The following is a 19,972-nucleotide window of genomic DNA, read 5'->3' on the forward strand; positions in this document are numbered from 1 at the left end:
ATTAAAAGAAAAAAAGAATTTTGCTTCTTTTTCAAATGTCAACACTTTAAATTTAATATAAAATATATATTTAAATTTTTTTAAATATTAACGATTAAACATGTGTTACGCATTATTTTGTGTTTTGCGATTGTTTTCGCTTTTTCTGAGGAACTAGACTTTTGAATTCAATTTCAGACATGAATTGATTTTGAAGAACTAGACTCGAAAACCCTATTTAAGCAAGCTTTATGGGCTCTTCCTTAACCGTCCTACCTACCATTGCATCACTTTAGTTTCCTCTCTTTCGAACTCTTTTCTTACTATGCATCCCACAATAATGAACAACACCTACTTTCATTTTCTTTCATTTTTGTTTATGCAATGTTTCATGGTTAGCTTAGCTATGACTGTGAGGAATCTGACCACTGATCAATTTGCACTACTCCAGTTTAAACACCTTATCCTTGATCCTCACAATGTCTTGGCAGACGATTGGACGGCCTCTAACTCTGTTTGCACCTGGCTTGGTGTTTCTTGTGGTGTCAAACATGGAAGGGTCACATCCTTGACTCTCCCAAAGATGAATCTTACAGGAACAATCCCTCCTCATCTTGGAAATCTCTCATTTCTACTTTCTCTCGATTTGAGCAGCAACAATTTCTATGGCAATCTACCCAAAGAACTGGGGCAACTGCATCGTTTGAGGCTCATTGATTTAAGCTTCAACGGCCTTAATGGGAGGATTCCATCATGGCTTGGGAAATTACATAGAGTTGAAAAGTTGAGAATGAAAAATAATAGTCTCACAGGCACAATTCCTCAAACACTTGTTAATATGTCCAACCTAGAGATCTTGCACTTGGGGAACAATCAACTATCCGGTCAGATTCCATCTTCCATCTTCAAGATTTCCTCTTTGAAAGAGATTCATCTCCAACAAAATAGTCTTTCTGGTAGTTTGCCAGATGATTTGGGTGTCCATCTTCCTAAAGTTGAGATACTTGGCTTGAGTGTAAATGAATTATCCGGTTATATTCCATCAAGTATAGGCACATGCAGCAAGCTTCAAAAATTAGGATTGTCTATTAATCAATTCAATGGGTTCATTCCAAGAAATATTGGAAATTTAACACAACTCAAAGAAGTATATTTGGGTTTAAATAACTTAGAAGGTAAGCTTTAATTTGATTTCTTTAGTCTAAACACATTTTCATTCCTTTTTCATTTTTTCAATGCAAAATTTTTAATTTTCCAAACTAATATATTGAAATAATTACACAAAAATAGGTAGTCAAGCTAACACTTTGATTATTTACCTTGTTTGCAGGTGAAATTCCTAAGGAAATTGGTAATCTTTTTAGTTTAGAGATATTAAGTGCTGTAAGGATGGGCCTTACTGGTAAGATTCTAGCTTCCATCTTCAACATTTCTTTTCTGACCAGTGTTGCTCTACAAAATAATAGTTTATCAGGTAAATTGCCTGATTAGATGCGTCATCATCTTCCTAATCTTAAGGGGCTTTGCTTAGCTAAGAATCAATTATCTAGTAATATTCCATCGTATAAGTTAATGCTACAATCTACAAAGTTTGATATTATCTATAAATCAATTCACAGGACTCATTCCAAAAAGTATTGGAAATTTAACCATGCTCAAAGAACTATATCTAAATGAAAACAGATTGAGAGGTATGCTTTTACCTTTGATTTTATTTTTTTTATGTTAAAAGCATTCTATTTAATTTTGTTTCTTCAAGTAGTTCATAATCTTTTTAGAGCTATTTGGTTTCACATAGATTTTTTTGTTAGAAATTTTTAGGGCCAAAGTTAACTTAATAAGACTCGTCCTAGAATATTTTTTATTTGTATGATTGCAACCTATTTTCAGCCTCTCTTCGCTACCATACACTAGCTAAATTTTCTTTTTTTTGAGGTATAAAAATTGAATTAATTTAGTCCAAAAAATATATATAATTGAAGACTGGTGCTATAAAATGTATTTTGAATTTAAACATGCTCAAAAAAATACATACAGTTGAAAATAATTTAGAAGGTATGCTTTTGGCTTCAATTTTTTCTCAAGTCAAAAAACATTTTATTAAATTTGTTTTCCTTTTTTAGTTCACAATTTTAGCAATTAGAATTAGAAAATTTTTAGTGTCAATTTATTATTATATATTTTTTATTTGCATATACTGTTTTGATCATTTTAAAGTATTTTACATTAATAAAAGTTTAAAAATTAATTAAAAAAAAACATAATATAAGTTCAACGTAAATGATATATTTTTTTTTAAATAAAAAAAATTGAAAATCTCGTTGACCTTACTGTCTTCGGCTTAAAGCCCCTGGAGACAACCTTGAATCACTTACCTTTTAGAGCCCTATCACCTATGCCCATCAGCTAGGCAATAAACCCACTCAAAAATCCCACAACTAACCACCCACCCCAGTAACAAATTATTCACAGCAACTCAATAAATTAAACCACCAAACAACGAACAAAACAAAAAGATTTGGATAGAATAGTATCGCGACCAAGACTTCCTTTCCTAGTGCTGATCAACCAACCTACTTGCCCTCCCTCCTTATTTCCTCCGTTTTCTTTTATAAATTAGCTTCCTCATCCCCTGTACACATCATTCTTGTCTTCCAGCTCGTAGCTCTTTCGACTTACCGCTTGCCCGTCTCCTCTGGCCACGATACGCAGTTGTTTGGCCACCTCCCAAGTGGCTTCCGCTTCCCTCCACTCTTCTGCCTCTTCCCAAACTCTAGATAACACTCTATTTCGACTCCGAAAACCACCGTCTGAGATGGAACCGTTTGCAATCTTATCAGATTCTTCGGTTACTGCAGAGATTTGTTCCTCCCTTCTATTCTTTTTAACTCCCCCTTTTCCTTTTTTGTTCACCCTCCCCATTAATTTCTCCTCTATATCCTCGTAGAATTTCCACCTTTTCCCCTAGCCCTCAATTCTTCTGTTTCTTCAACTATTAATTGGCTTACTTCCTCTATATCATTAAAGCGGTCACTCTCTTTCACGACTTGGCCCAAGCCCATTTGCCCATTTGCTCCACTCTATCAAATGCAGCCTTGTCCAATGGGCCTAGCTGATCCACTCCTTGCAAGGTTCTAGTTATACTATCCTTAACACTGTCTTCATCTTCCTCTTGTCGCACCTGATTCTTCTCTCCCTCTGCCATTCATTTGACCATTCGAGCCCGTATTGTTGTTTCCTATGCTAGATCCCTGGGAATCGCTTTCACTCTGTGACACCCCTCTAATTCCATCTTGTTTTTTCCATGGCCCATATCATTACTTTCTCTCCTTCCAAGCAACATTTCCGAATTTCGTGGTAATTGTAGCTTGTCCACTTTCTGCTTGCACGGCCCGTCTTTCCAAAATATTTGGCAGCTCTCTCTAAAGCAGAAATTTTCAATATAAAAAAAAAAAAATGAATGAAGAAACGTAACCCAAAGGCCAAAACTAAGAAACAGTGAATATGGGAAAAAAATAAATTATCGTAGAGTTAATAATTCGTGTTTGTTAAAATATTAATAATTTAGATATATACCTTTGCTTTATTTAAAAATAATGTCTCGTAATTTATGTCCATATAAAAGTATCAAATATTTTTTTATTTTGTTAAAAAATTTTTTATAATTTTTATTAAAATTTTAAATTGTATCATTTTCATATTTTATATTTATAATGTATCGTTATATCGTTTTTTAAAGTATCATATTTAATTTATTATTTTTATAAGTATAGAAATTTATTAAGTGAATCTTGAATTAAAATGGAGCTTTCATTTGTTTTTTTTTTTTTTTTTTAATATAAGACATTGCAATTCAAGAATAAGAAAAAAATATTATAAGAATTGAGATTTAAATCTCAAACTTACTAAATGTTTGGTTTTAAGGATATTATATAAGTTAATTGAATTAAATTTTAAATTCACTTTTTCTTAATGAAATAGTATTTAGGATTATCAATTATGCATATTGTCTTGTGAGTTGATAATGTAATTGAAGGAATAATTAAGCTATAATTAACCCACAAAGAGTTAGTTTAATTGGTAAATAAAAGACTTTCAATTCTACACTATCCTAAGTCCAATTCTTGTGGGGAACATTTCAAAAATAAAAGTCTTGAATGCAACAAATCAATAAGGAAAATGCACCATTAAGATGTCTAAAAAAGAAATTAAATCTAAACAAAACTTGAAAATATCTCATATCATATTTTTTAAAAAAAACTATGATTAAAATGTGAAATTAATCTCTTATATATAACAAAAATATGTGTTATAATATACAAGTCCATAAACTTGATCGCTAAACACGAATGAAAATGTCTTTACCAATTTTTTTTATTTAGGTGTAATTAATAACCTAGTTAATCTTATTTATTTTAAAGAGATATCTTAAGCTTAACTCAAGCTTTTAAAAGAGTAGATTTTAGTCTCTGAAATCAAAGTAGGTTTAAGAGTATGATTATGTGCAAAAAAAATTATAAGTCCTTACAATATTTATCCAAATGATGGTATTAGTTAATTTCGTGTTATCCATTAATATTTAAAGTTATCTTTAAAAAAAATCCTCAAATTGAAAATTCTAGTTTTAAGAAATTTTCCTTACTCAAATTGTTTAGTAGTAATTTAGAAATATTTTTCTAACATCAAGAGTATTCAAGAAGATTGGTATTACCTTTGAAGTGGCTCCGTCATCGAATTTTATTCTCAAAATTTTATTTTTTAACATGAAGGAGACTGTAAATAAGGATTACATTTATAGATATTAAAATTTAATAATAAAATTTTTAAATATTATTTTTTAAAATTAATTACATAAAATAATTAGGTAAACTACGAACTCGGAGAATTGAACTCTACCATTGAAATGTTATTTCTTTTACTATTTTTCAAATTTTAAAACTTTACTAATGAATTAAGATAACGGTTTATTACAGCCTTTTTATTATTATTATTGTTATTATTATTATCTATACATTCCTATCACCTAGTTGCACTAGGTTCTATTCTTGGTATGCCAAAAAAAATTCATGATTTTTTATGGTAATTCTTTTTAAAGGCAAAGAATATTATTAAGGAATATAAACCCTCACTACGAAATCCAATTAATTCCATCAAGTTAGATGTTTTTTTTTTTTTAAATGACAGCACTTTAAAGTTTAATAAAAATATATTTCTAAAATTTAAATGTCAACAACTACTTTAGTGTTGGACTAATATTTTTGAGAAATAAAATTGAGTTTTTTTTACTATTAGTTTTTTAGGATATGTTATAAATGGTTGAAGGTACGGAATCGCAAAATTGATTGAAGCAAAAATGATATGTTATATAAATCAAGTTTTTTAGGTCACATATGAAAATGAAACATTACAAAAGACTAATTAAAATTAATGATGTAATTTATTTTAATTTAATTTCGACATTCAATCAAAATGAAAAGACAAAAGAAATTGCTCAAAAGACGAAAGAATTGCAGATGGGAGAAAGCTAGTGTAAATCATTTACTAAAAATACATTAATTTCCAATCAATCCCATTGATTGTAAAAAAGTGAGTGAATAATCAAAGTAAATTATAAACCCCAAAGACCCGTCTTAAAGAAATTTAATAAAGTGTTTGCAGAAGAAAGACTTTGGTCTCATCATAGAAGACTCGGTGCTATCTATGTCATATGATAACTGTTTTAAAGATGTTCAATTGGCTTTTCCTTTGATCATCTCCTTTATCATTAAAAAAAAAAAAAGAATTTTGCTTCTTTTTCAAATGTCAACATTTTAAATTTAATATAAAATATATCTTTAAAATTTTTTAAATATCAACGACTAAACATGTGTTTCGCATTGTTTTGTGTTTGGTAATTGTTTTCACTTTTTTTGAGGAACTAGACTCATGAATTCAATTTCACACATGAATTGATTTCTACTTTTTCAGAAAATGTAAACATTGCTCAGAAAACATTTTTTAAAAGTCAATTTTCGTAAAATGAATAGAGCCAGAATAAGTCTAACTTTAAACTTTCAATAATAAATAAATAAACTCCCCAACATTGACTTAAGGCGATAAATGGTGAAAAGACAAAAGAAAATTCATTGAAATTCACTTATGTGCGTATGAAAGAAGTAGAAACCCTGTGTAAAATTCCTTACTTAAGCTTTCGTTTTGGTAACTATCAAAATAATTTCCTAATGTTCATTTCTTCATTTTTCTTATTTGGATGTTTAAAATATTTGAAAGTTAATTTTCACTAAAAATATTTTTTAAAAGGTTTATTTCAGATTATCAAACGAAGCCTCAAAATACATTTAATTTTCAATTAATTCCATTGACGGGGTAGCTGAGTCAATAACCAAATTATATAACCCACAAAGACCCGTCTAAGGAAACGCTTAAAGTGTTTGGAAAATAAAGACTTTGTCCCATTATTATAGAAGACTAGTTTTATCAATACCGTATGATAATTGTCCTAATTCCTTTTAAGTAATGTTTGGTGTATAATATGATGAATAAAACAAAATAATAATTATTTTGTCTCAATTTGATTTAATCTTTTCAAAATGAAAAGAATAATTTTTAATCCATGAGATTAAATTTAAATTTATTATTATATTTTTAAAAATTATTTTAATAATTTAAATTATATAAATTTAAAAAATAATAATTTTAATCAATAAATAAAATTATTTTAGTTTAATTTTTACATAAATCAAATATAAGATAGAATGACATTATTTAATTTGATTCCATTCATAGAATGACATTATTTAATTTGATTCCATTCACAATATTATTTTTTCTTATTTTATTTGTAGTCTTGTATACCAAATAAGCTGTTAATTTTGAAAATGTCCACGTCACACTAATAATATCTTTCTAGATTCTTTTTTTTTTTTTTAATTTGACACGGTGTAGATGACTAAAAACCATCCACACAAGTTAATTCCAACTATTAAAGATAAAGTCTCATTTTCTTGTTACTATTTTGTTTGCATATGAAGAATACGTCAAAAGTAAAATTTTAAACGTATCAAATCAATACGAAATATTTATTCTTAATAAAATTAAACTAAGGTTAAACCCAAAATATCTAACTGTATTTTCAGGAAAAAAAAAAAAAAAGATCACGAAAGATCAAAGGAATAACATTTAGGATATGAGTACTATTAATAGAGGTCAAGTGGCCCCATGTAAGTATGCTCAGTTTGGCTTTTCCTTTGATCATCCCCTTCTTTCGCATAGAAAAAAAAAAAAAAAAGAATTTTGCTTCTTTTCATAATGTATTAGCATTGTCTATTAATGGGTTCATTCCAAAAAATATTAGAAATTTAACACTTTTCAAAGAAGTATTGGGTTTAAATAATTTACAAGGTAAGGTAAGAATTTGCCTTTAAAATGCATGCAAATTCAAGGAGTGGGGAACAAAACAGCTGTCATTACATGTACAGATCAAGACTTTAATGGTTAGAATTGCATAATTATTTGCAATAAACTGATGGTGAAATGAATAGAAAGGAATATTTTAATTTCGATTAAGAAAATGAATACAAAAATGGGTTTTCAATCTCCATCATGAGGACTTATAAGGTCAAGCAACGGAGAGGAAACTTGTGAAACTAACGGAAAATCTTACTAGAATTACTTTCCAATTGCAATGGGAACAACGAACGTGGACTACCCTATTTAAGCAAGGTTTATGGGATCTTCCTTGTTCATCCTAGCTATCAGTTCATCAATTTAGGTTCCTCTCTTTCGAACTCTTTTCTTGATACGCATCCCAAAATCATGAACAATACCTATTTGCTTTTTCTTTCATTTTTGTTTATGCAATGTTCCATGGCTAGCTTAGCTATGACTGTGAGGAATCTCGCCACCGATCAATTTGCACTTCTCCAGTTTAAAGACCATATCCTTGATCCTCACAATGTCTTGGCAAACAATTGGACAGCCTCCAGCTCTGTTTGCAACTGGCTTGGTGTTTCTTGTGGTGTCGGACATGGAAGGGTCACATCCTTGACTCTCCCAAACATGAATTTTACAGGAACTATCCCTCCACATCTTGGAAATCTCTCGTTTCTACTCTATCTCAACTTGAGTAGGAACAATTTCTATGGCAATCTACCCCAAGAATTGGGGCAACTTCATCGTTTGAGGCTCATTCATTTAAGCTTCAACGGCCTTAATGGGGTGATTCCATCATGGCTTGGGAAATTACATAGAGTTGAAAAGTTGAGAATGAAAAATAATAGTCTCACAGGCACAATTCCTCAAACACTTGTTAACATGTCCAAACTAGAGATCTTGCACTTGGGGAACAATCAACTACCCGGTCAGATTCCATCTTCCATCGTCAAGATTTCCTCTTTGAAAGAGATTCATCTCCAACATAATAGTCTTTCTGGTAGTTTGCCAGATGATTTGGGTGTCCATCTTCCTAAACTTGAGATACTTGCCTTGGGTGTAAATGAATTATCCGGTTATATTCCATCAAGTATAGGCACATGCGGCAAGCTTCAAATATTAGCATTGTCTACTAATCAATTCAATGGGTTCATTCCAAGAAATATTGGAAATTTAACACAACTCAAAGGAGTATATTTGGGAGTAAATAACATAGAAGGTAAGCTTTAATTTGATTTCTTTAGTCTAAACACATTTTCATTCCTTTTTCATTTTTTCAATGCAAAATTTTTAATTTTCTAAACTAATATACTGAAATAATTAAACAAAAATAGGTAGTCGAGCTAGCACTTTGATTATTTACCTTGTTTGCAGGTGAAATTCCTAAGGAAATTGGTAATCTTTATAGTTTAGAGATATTAAGTGCATCAACTATGAGCCTTACTGGTCAGATTCCAGCTTTCATCTTCAACATTTCTTTTCTGACCATTGTTTCTCTGACAAATAATAGTTTATCAGGTAGATTGCCTGATTATATGTGTCATCATCTTCCTAAGCTTAAGGGGCTTTACTTAGCTAAGAATCAATTATCTGGCAATATTCCATCAAGTATAGGCAAATGCTGCAATCTGCAGAGTTTGATATTATCTATAAGTCAATTCACATAGCTCATTCCAAAAAATATTGAGAATTTAACCGTACTTAAAGAAGTATATCTAGGTAAAAACAGATTGGAAGGTATGCTTTTGCCTTTGATTTTTTTTTCTATGTTAAAAGCATTTTATTTATTTATTCTTTTATTTTAGTTCATAATCTTTTTAGAGTTATTTGGTTCATCATAGATTTTTTCATTAGAATATTTTAGTGCCAAAGTTAACCTAACAAGACTCGATGCTAGAATATTTTTTATTTGTATAATTGCAACGTATCATCAGCCTTTCTTCGCTACCATACACTAGCTAAATTTGCTTTTTTTGAGGTATAAAAATTGAATTAATCTAGCCCAAAATAAATATAGTTCAAGACTAGTGCTATAAAATGTATTTTGAATTTAAACATACTCGAAGAAGTACATATAACTAAAAGTAATTTAGAAAGTATGCTTTTGGCTTTGATTTTTTCCCAAGTCGAAAAACATTCTATTAAATGTGCTTTTCACTTTTGGTTCACATTTTTTGTAATTAGAGTTAGCAAATTTTTAGTGCCAATTTATTGCCTTATATTTTTTATTTGCATATACTCAAGTATATATGATCACAACCTATTTCAAAATTTGAATTAAATAATGTTTATTTTTTAAAATTTAGCACTGCATTTGACTGTAATATTTTGTAATATTTTATTACAAATTAAATACTAAATAAATGTTTTGATTATTTTAAAGTATTTTACATTAATAAAAGTTTAAAATTAGTTAAAATAAACATAATATAAGTTCAACGTAAATGATGCATTTTTTCTTAAATAAGAATGATTGAAATTAAATCTCGTTGACCTCACTATCTTTGGCTTAAACCCCCTGAAGATAGCCTTCAATAACTTATCTTCTACACTATGCATAGATTGTGGATAGGAGGAGGAAAGGAAAGAAAAGGAAAATAAAGAAAAGTAATAAAAATAGAAAAATATATTTATATATCATATGTTATTTTATTAAAAAAATACTATAATAAATTTTCTTTACTATTTATTTAAACAATAATATTAAAATTTTATTTATTAATTTTAATTATTCAAATAAAAAATACATGTGCTCTTTTTTCTCCTTTAATTTTTTTTTCTTTCCTTTATTAATATTTTTCCAAACGATTAGAGCCCTATCACCTATCCCATCGGCTAGGCAATAATAAACCCACTCAAAAATCTTACAAGGCCATAATCTCCTAAGTTCACAGGTAACCGATTTCTGAGTACCTTTTCACCATTTTGACTTGTAATTAATTTCCTCACTGTTTGGGCTTTCGTAACTCCACACGTACCGCCAACATTTGACAACTTCACCTTCATTTTAACACTGTCAATTCACACAGAAATCCCACGAGTAACCAACCACCCCACTAACAAATTCTTCATAACAACTCAATAAATTAAACTACCAACCACCGAATAAAACAAAAAGATTTAGATAGAATAGTATCGCGACCAAGACCTCCTCCCCGACTTGCCCGCCTCCAGATGTCCTCCGTTTCCTTTGATAAATTAGTTTCCTCATCCCCTGTACACGTCATTCTTGCCTTCCAACTTGTACATCTTTCGAATTACCGCTTGCTCGTCTCCTCTCGCCACGATACCTAGTTTTTTGGTCACCGCCCTAGTAGCTTCCGCGTCCCTCCACTCTTCTGGCTCTTCCCAAACTCTAGATAACACTCTATTTCGACTCCGAAAATCCCCGTCTGAGATGGAACCGTTTGCAATCTTATCAGATTTTTCGGTTACTGCAGAGATTTATGCCTCCCTTCTATTTTTTTTAACTGTTCTTTTCCCCTTTTTGTTCACCCTTCCTATTAATTTCTCCTCTATATTCTCGTTGAATTTCCACCTTTTTGCCTTTCTCTGAATCCCGGAGTTCACTTCCCAGCCCTCAATGCTTCTGTTTCTTCAACTATTAATGGGCTTACTTCCTCTACATCATTAAACCGGTCACTCTCTTTCACGACTTCGCCAGGCCCATTTTCTCCACACTATCAATGCCGCCTTATCTAATGGGCCTAGCTGATCCCTGGGATTCCCTTCCACTCTCTGACACCCCTCTAATTCCATCTTGTTTTCCATTGCCCATATCATTACTTTCTCTCCTTCCAAGCAACACTTCCGAGTTACAAGGTGGTAATTGTAGCTTGTCGCCTTTCTGCTACACTGCCTGTACCCAAAGGCCAAAACTAAGAAACAGTGAATATGGGAAAAAAAATGAAATATTGTAGGGTCGTTAATTTCATATATTCATGTCATATAAAATAAATTATGTGTTATAATTCGTGTCAATTTATAAAGTATCAAATATAATTTTTTTGCTTTGTCAAATTCATTTAAAATTTTTGTTAAAATTTTAAATCATCTCACCTTAATATCTTTTATTTGTATTGTATCATTATGTTATATTTTAAATTATCAAATTTAATTATTATTTTTGCAAAGTACCAAGATCTTTTAAGTGAATCTTGAAGTAAAATGTAGGCTTTCAAAAGGCCTGATTTTTGTACTTTTGTCTTTTCTTAATATAGGACATCGTTGTCCTATAATAAGAAAAAATATTGTAAGTATTGGAGTTCAAATTTTAGACTTACTGGATGTTTGGTTTTAAAGATATTTCATGAGTCAATTAAATTAAATTTTAAATTCACTTTTTCTTGATGAACTAGTATTTATGATTATCAATTATGCATATTGTCATATGAGTTGATAATATAATTGAATGAATAATTAAGCTATAATTAACCCATAAAGAGTTAGTTCAATTGGTAAAGAAAGGAGTTTCAATTTTACACTTCCTAAGTTCAATTCTTGTGGGGAGCATTTCAAAAATAAAGTCTTGAATGTAGCAAATCAATAAGGAAAATGCACCATTAAGATGTTTAAAAAAGAAATTAAATCTGAACAAAATTTGAAAATACTTTATACTATAATTCTAAACAAAAAAATTATTGTTAAAATATGAAATTAATCATTTATATATGACAAAAATATGTGTTATAATGTACAAGTTTGTAAACTTGATCACTAAACAAAATACAAAAATCACCACAAATCTTTTTTATTTAGATGTGTTGGTTAACTAATTAATTTTATTCTTTTTAAAGAGATATCTAATCTTAACTCAAGTTTTTAAAAGAGTAGATTTTAATTTATGAAACCAAAGTCATTTCGAAAGTATGGTTATATGCAAGAAATGTTATAGGTCCCTATAACTCCTATCAAAATAATGATGCTAGTTGATTTTGTTTTATCTATTAAGCTTTAAAATTATCTTTAAAAAAAATCCTTAAATTGAAAATTATAATTTTTAAAAAATTTCCTTACTTGAATTATTTAGTAGCAATTTAAAAATATTTTTTAACATCAAGAGTATTCAAGGAGATTACTGTCACTCTTGAAAAGACTCCGTCGTCAGATTTTATTTTCAAAATTTTATTTTTTCAATCAATAAAATCCTTCAAATATATTAGTAAGATTTTATTTCCCAAATAAAATTCTCAAATAGTTTGATAAGGTTTAGTTTTTTTTTTTTTTTAATTCATGAAATACTCAAATAGTTTTGTAAAATTTTATTTTTCCAATAAGATCCTTTAATAGTTTAATAATCTGGAAATTTAACACAACTCAAAGAAATATATTTGAGTGTAAATAACTTAGAAGGAGAGCTTTAATTGATTTCTTTAGTCTAAACGCATTTTTATTTCTTTTTTCATTTTTTCATTTTTTCAATGCAAAATATTTAATTTTCTAAACCAATATACTAAAATAATTAAACAAAATAGGCAGTCAAGTTAACACCTTGATTGTGTTTCTTATTTGCAGGTGAAATTCCCGAGGAAATTGGTAATCTTCTTATTTTAGAGATACTATATTTGGCAGATACGGGCCTTACTGGTCGGATTCCAGCGTCCATCTTCAACATTTCTTCTCTGACCGCTATTGATCTACATAATAATAGTTTATCAGGTAGATTGCTTGATGATATGTGTCATCATCTTTCTAAGCTTAATCACCTATTTTTATCCAATTAAAACTTGTTTTCATTTTTTTTTATTTTTCATTCCGAATTTTTTCAAAAATAAGAACACAAAAGATAAAAAATTGAAAACAATAAACAAAGAAAATGTAAAAAAAAAAAAAGATAGATAAATAAAATAAATTGTAAAAATAAAAAGATAAAGACAGATAAATAAAATAAAGTGTAATAATAAAATAAAAAATAAAGATAAATAAATAAAATAGAAAAATAGAAAAATAGAAAAAAAAAGATAAAGAAAGGAAATTAGATTTTTTATTTTTTTCCTTTTTAAATTTTTTAATTTCTAAAATAAAATAAAATGAAGAAAGAGAAAATAAGCCTAATCTGAATCAAGACCAATTAGTAAATTAAAACCTAAAGCAATTGTTGCCCTTAAGTAAAAATGTTGATTTAAATGGGTTACTTCAAAATTCAATTACATGCCTTATTGGACCTAAATGAATTTTGAAATTTGAAAGATCCTAGAAATACTATGGATTTAATCTCTTTTCATTTATTTTTACAATTTAAATTTTTAAATTTTTATATTATTATATGAAATATGAATTTCAATCTCTTCTTCGACACCATTCAATTGGTGATGTGTGTTTATTAGCTTGATGATAGTAATATATTTCACTTCTAAAACAAAGATGATCTTTCTATTTAAATTTAAAAATAAAATTTATTGGATTGGTGGTTGATTTCTTGGTACAAAATTTTCTATGAAAATAAACATAAATTACAAACATTACAATATTTTTCTTTCAACTTTTTTTTTTTTCGATTTTAGTTTTTATCTTATCAAATTTACTCTGTTTGACAAAATTGTGGTAAGCACAAAATACTAAAAGATTTAGTTTTTTAACAGGTAACTTGCCACCCATGGCTGGGCTTCAAAAACTTGGAAAGCTCGTTCTATGGGGAAATAATCTTAGCGGAAACATTCTCAACTCCATCTCTAATGCTTCCATGCTCATGATCCTTGACGTATCAGATAACTCCTTCTCTGGCCTTATTCCAAATACTCTTGGCAACTTAAGACATCTTGAGTGGTTTCAAATTAGGGGTAATCATTTTATCACAGAACCTGCCACTCACGAGTGGAGCTTTCTCTCTTCTTTGGCAAATTGCAAGAATTTGAGATTTCTATATGTTTCACTAAATCCATTGAATGGGATTCTTCCAACTTACATTGGGAATCTTTCAACAACTCTTCAAGAACTTTTAGCTTCTGATTGTGAGCTTCAAGGTAATATTCCACTGGAAGTCGCTAACTTAAGCAACATGTTTCTCTTAGACCTTAGCAATAATAAAATAAGTGGATCTATTCCAGCGACAATAGGAGGACTACGAAATGTCCAAAGTTTGACCCTTCAGACTAACGAGTTACAAGGGCCCATCCCTGAAAAAATCTGTGGTTTGGAGAGATTATATACACTGAGCTTATCTTTTAATAAGCTCAGTGGACCTATGCCTGCTTGTTTGGGTAATTTGACTTCTTTAAGAAATCTTTACTTGGGATCCAACAAATTGAGTTATGCAATACCCTCAACCTTGTGGAGCCTTAAAGATATCTTAAAAATAGATTTGTCCTCAAACTACTTTAGCGGCTCACATCCACTTGACATCGGACATTTAAGGGCACTAATGTGTTTGAATTTGTCAAAGAATCTACTAATGAGTGATATGGTGTCTACAATTGGGGGCCCTGAAACATTGGTTTCTTTAGATTTATCTAATAACAAGTTTCATGGTCATATTCCTGAGTCATTTGGTGGCTTGATTAGTTTGGAATTCTTGGATTTATGCAATAACAATCTCTCTGGAGTTATTCCCAAATCATTGGAAAAGCTTTCGAATCTAAAATATTTTAATGTTTCCTACAATAGATTGGAAGGAGAAATCCCCACTGGACGATGTTTTCAAAACTTTTCCTATGGATCATTCATGAAAAATTATGCACTTTGTGGTCCATCTAGATTGCTAGTCCCACCTTGCAAGAGTAGCATCCACAGAAATTCCAAGTTGACCATATTGCGTGTTTTAAGGTATGGTTTACCATCAATTGCTACTATTGTAGTAACAATAATTTTTACTATTATATACAGAAAACGCCAAAGTAGGAGTATAACTCTACCTGTTAAGGAAGATTTGTTATCTTTGAAAACATGGAGAAGAATTTCATATGCTGAACTTTCACAAGCAACAGATGGATTTGGAGAATGCAACTTTCTTGGTTCAGGGAGTTTTGGATCTGTATATAAAGGGAGGCTTTCAGATGGGATGAATGTTGCAATAAAAGTTTTCAATTTGCAGATAGAGGGAGCATTTAGGAGTTTCGACACTGAATGTGAAGCTATGCGTAATATAGTCCATCGCAATCTTGTCAAGGTCATTACTTGCTGCTCCAATGTGGACTTCAAGGCCTTGGTGCTTGATTTCATGCCTAATGGAAGTCTTGAAAAATGGTTACATTCTGAACATTATTTTCTTGATATCTTACAAAGGATCAATATAATGATAGATGTTGCATCAGCTCTAGAATACCTTCATGCTGGACAACCAACTCCTATAATCCATTGTGACCTAAAGCCAAGTAATATTCTACTAGATGAAGACATGGTTGCGCATTTGGGAGATTTTGGCATTGCCAAGCTATTAGAAGAAGATGATTTCATGAGACAAACCATGACACTTGCAACTATTGGATATATGGCACCAGGTGATCTTTCGACTACTTATGGTTATTTTCTCTCTTTTTTTCTTTACAATTTTTTCATATTCAGGATTTTACATGATAAAGTTAGACAATCTTTTTAGAATTAGTTAATGATCAATAATACTTTCGATTATACTTGAAATGCAGAATTTGGATCAGCAGGAATTGTTTCCATAAAATGTGACATCTATAGTTACGGGATTCTTTTAATAGAAACTTTTACAAAAAAGAAGCCAACGGATGAAATTTTTAGTGAAACAATGACTATGAGGCATTGGATGAAAAGATCCTTATCTAAAGGAATGATTGATATTGCAGATGCCACTTTATTAAGAAGAGAGGATGAATATTTCATTATTAAAGCAAATTGTATATCATCCATCATGGAGTTAGCTTTGAAATGTTCAGCTGAGTTACCTGAGGATAGAAACAATATGGCAGATGTTGTGGCTATGCTCAAGAAAATCAAACATAAGTTTCTAATCAGCATTGAGCAAGTTTAATACGGTATGAAATGTGTTAGCTTGTCATTATTAATTCATTCTTCATTTTCTATTCAATTCAGCGATGATTTGGCACGTTTTGTTGTTAGATTTAGACAAATATTATCTCTTCAATCCTGTGCTATAAACCCAAGTACATAATTATAAGACCCTAAACCCATCTCTTCAATCTTGTGCTATAAAATTCTTTAAACTGTTAAAATAAATAGAAAATGCATGCAAGAAACTAATTTTCCCTCTTTGCTCTCTCAATTGCTCTCAAGCATTGGGTTCTCGCAGCTGCATTCACTGTTCTCTGCAATTGAAAGTTCATTGCAAACCAAAACCGAGATTCAGAAGCAAAAACCAAGCAGCGGACTGTGCAATCAATTCCAGTTTATATCAGCGTTGAGAGATTGAATTACTTTCTTATTTGTCAAAATGGTGATGTCTGTTTACTTGGTTGTGTCTTTTATGTTGTAAGTTGTTTTTATCTTTTACTGATGATTAGCTGTACTTCTGCCTTTAGAAAGATTTTCCCCTTCTTCTCTCTAGTTAAGTAAAATATTTACCTATCAAAATAAGTTTTAAGTTACATATTTCAATTTCATTTATCTGGAAATGTAGTTGTCTATTATTTTTGGCAATTAAAATTTCTGAATCATTCAGCTTTAGAAAATGAGTTAAAGCAATTGCAGCGCCAAGCTAAGAACAAGGTATGGATCTTTACTCAATTTGATTATTGAGATTAAGTAAATAATTAATTTGCTTACACTATAAATGTCGGAATTTCTAACATTTGTTTAGATTCCCTGAATTAATGGTCCAATTGTTGTTGCCTTTGATATCTTGAGGCTAAATTCTCAGGCCAACCACTCCCTTATGGATATTATGTAAGATTACTGTCATCCGTAGGTTGTGAAAGGTTAGGGGCCGGATAGGTTAACCAACTGACCAGTATATACAAAATTGATTTCTTGCAAGATGTAAAAGACATGTTTGCAACAGTTACGAATAAATTTGGACAACGCCTAAAATTTCCCAGATTGTATTTGCCTCGTCCTATCATTGATCTAAGCCAAGTGAAATGTTCAGCTCTTATTTTTAGTTTTTGATTTGTCTATTCTCCATCCGGGATTCATTGAAGATTCTTGGAGGGAGAGGCTCAATCTATGTGTATGTTCCCCTTTCCCTCTGTTTTGGTTAAAGTTGACTAACCCGCTTTTTATGTTCTTCAAACAAGATTTTATATGCTTTCGTATCCCATTAAGTTGAATGGAATGTTTTCCTTATCATTTGTATTGTGATTCATAACCTATGGTTTAATTATTCACATCTTTGTGGTTAATATTATTATATCATTTAATTGTCCAGATCAACTAGAATCTGTCAATCCGCAAACTGCAAAGACAAATTTGGCATCGGGAATATGGTGGATACTACATCAGAAGCTACAAGTTCCTATTTATCCTCACAAATGGGACTACATGACCAAATTATGCATGCTGATCCAAGGAACTTTCAGCAGTATGCACCAGTTGAGTCAAGGGGAACTATCAGAAGCTTCACATCAATGAAGAACAAGAGGTCGTAGAGACAAAATGAATGAGGCTCCGAAAAGAGAAAACTAAAGACAGTGATGTGCAGTATCGACTAAACCAAGAGGTAATGAAATAGAAATGTCTTTCTCTCAATTATTTTTACTCGTTTTTCCTAGTAAAGTTTTTCTATGAGGTTAAATGGCTATGACAAATTAAGGCTCTATTATCGTGATCATGAAGCTAAGTTTCAATAGGCATTTTGTAAGCCTCTCGATGAAGAAGATCATTCTCACAAACTTAAAGATGTCAATGACAAATTGAGGATCTATTTTTTATATGCCATGCTTATCCTTATATTTTTTTGCCGGCTTTCTAGCTTTAAATCCAATACCCGCCGTCATCACTTGAAGCACAAGACTTGTAGCATGGAAAACATTTTTTATGGATTCTGTCATTTCCTTTTGCTTGATGTGGTTAATGAGAAAGAAGATAGTAAATAGTAGGGAAAGTTAAAAGGGAGTTGTCACGAGGTCACAGATGAAGAGGCTGATTCTGACAGATAGCATTAGTGATTGTAATAGGAAGATTTGATTCTTTAGAAGATAGGGATGCTGCTGGATGTTCTTAACTCTTAGCAACATGTGAATCTGATAACATGTGACATTTAGTTGTAAGCTTTTCGCTCTCTACTATTTTTTTCCTCATTAATAGTTCATTTAGACTAATATAATCGCTGCAAAAGGCTTTTGTTTCCTAGCTTTTTTCACCTCAAGAAAGTGACTAAACCAATTATCAGAAATTTATACCGTACATCCTTATAAACAAAATAGGGAAAAAAACATATATGTGGTATACATATGTCTCTAAGTCTCTTTGGTGGCATTGCAGGTACATAAAAACTTCAAGGGACTTTTTAATGATGTGCAACAGTTGGGAGATACAGTTTCCCAGTGTCTCTTATTCCTACCGTTGAGAGAATCAATGATGTATTTGGTGATGTTTCTGCAACTAGTCTAATAAATCCCTGTGCTGCTGTGACCTACAATCAAAGAGATGGATGATCTACAACTTGAGCAAGTTACTGAAAAGAAAATATTTAGGTGCTGGAACACAATAAAGGATGCACTACGCATTAATTTCAATGTGAGATTTGCGATGGAACATTTGAAGAAAATTGCCCAAGCTTACTTTGGTTTGATAGGACGCCTACTGCTCCAGAGCATAGATGCAAGGATCTTACAATTAGAGGTTGAGGTGGATGAACAGAAGAGGAACCGTGCTGAGACATATGACGGATTTAATTTTGTGTATAACTGTTGCTGAAGAGTTCAATAGACTGCCTGTCAGCACAGGTCTATTTCCTTAGTCCTCCCCACCGTATACAAGATACAGAGGAAATAAACAAACCGTAATTACAAAGTAATGTATGCCCTTCTCATTGCAAAAATCTTTCAGCTATGGAGTAATCGAAAACAATTATCTGTAGAAAACCATTCCTAAAAGTACTAGAATCCCAACAGTTAGATGATATAAGTTACAATCATCATCCTGGTAAATGGAGTAATTGTTAGACTTATGGTATAATCTGCATTTTTCTTGTGATTGCAAACTGATAAATATTTGCAAATTTAAAAAATGAGAAGAGAAAGAAACCTGAGTACAGGTTTGGTAATTTTGGTTTAAAATAAAAGCAGTAATCTTCAGAATCCAATTGAGAGTATTGTCTGGACTGAAAGCTACATATTTCAAAAAGAAAACCATTACAAGAACTGTTTTAGGCTTGATTTCAATAATATAAAAATGCTTGAAACTATTAATCTTTGTTGTGTTCAATATTGGGATATGAATTTGCTACATGTATCATTTTATCAACTTCAAATCTATTTTGCTAGTTTCATTTTGGAGGTGGTCAGTCTGAGATCTTTGTGTATGCTTGATTGGTGTGGATTAATTCTGTCTTGTTGAATTTCCATGATAATGTCAATAAAGATTTGACATGTATGGATGTATAGGTTTGTAAATTTTTTTTGTTGATACTTGAGACTTCTAGGAATTAAACCTTGGACACTGGAACGATATTGCTTACAAAGACGTTATCAATTTAAAA

General features: G+C 30.6%; 1 protein-coding gene across 2 annotated transcripts; it reads left to right on the forward strand.

Moving 5' to 3' along the window:
* The first annotated feature begins 228 nt into the window (after positions 1-228).
* On the forward strand, positions 229-19,444 carry LOC111288770 (receptor kinase-like protein Xa21). 2 transcript variants are annotated; one of them, XM_089759335.1, is made up of 8 exons: positions 229-1,154; positions 1,310-1,381; positions 1,599-1,670; positions 8,785-8,928; positions 13,992-15,845; positions 15,990-16,349; positions 16,609-17,989; positions 18,754-19,444. In XM_089759335.1, the coding sequence occupies exons 1-6, from the start codon at positions 305-307 to the stop codon at positions 16,343-16,345; spliced, it is 3,348 nt and encodes a 1,115-aa protein (XP_089615461.1). In that variant the 5' UTR covers positions 229-304; the 3' UTR covers positions 16,346-16,349; positions 16,609-17,989; positions 18,754-19,444. The 2 variants fall into 2 exon arrangements, with proteins under 2 accessions (XP_089615461.1, XP_089615460.1); XM_089759334.1 differs by lacking the exons at positions 229-1,154; positions 1,310-1,381; positions 1,599-1,670; positions 8,785-8,928 and adding an exon at positions 12,913-13,068.
* Positions 19,445-19,972: the final 528 nt, after the last annotated feature.

This window comes from Durio zibethinus, chromosome 4, assembly GCF_047325235.1.
Source record: "Durio zibethinus cultivar Kanyao isolate XHJ-2024 chromosome 4, ASM4732523v1, whole genome shotgun sequence".
NCBI lineage: Eukaryota > Viridiplantae > Streptophyta > Magnoliopsida > Malvales > Malvaceae > Durio > Durio zibethinus.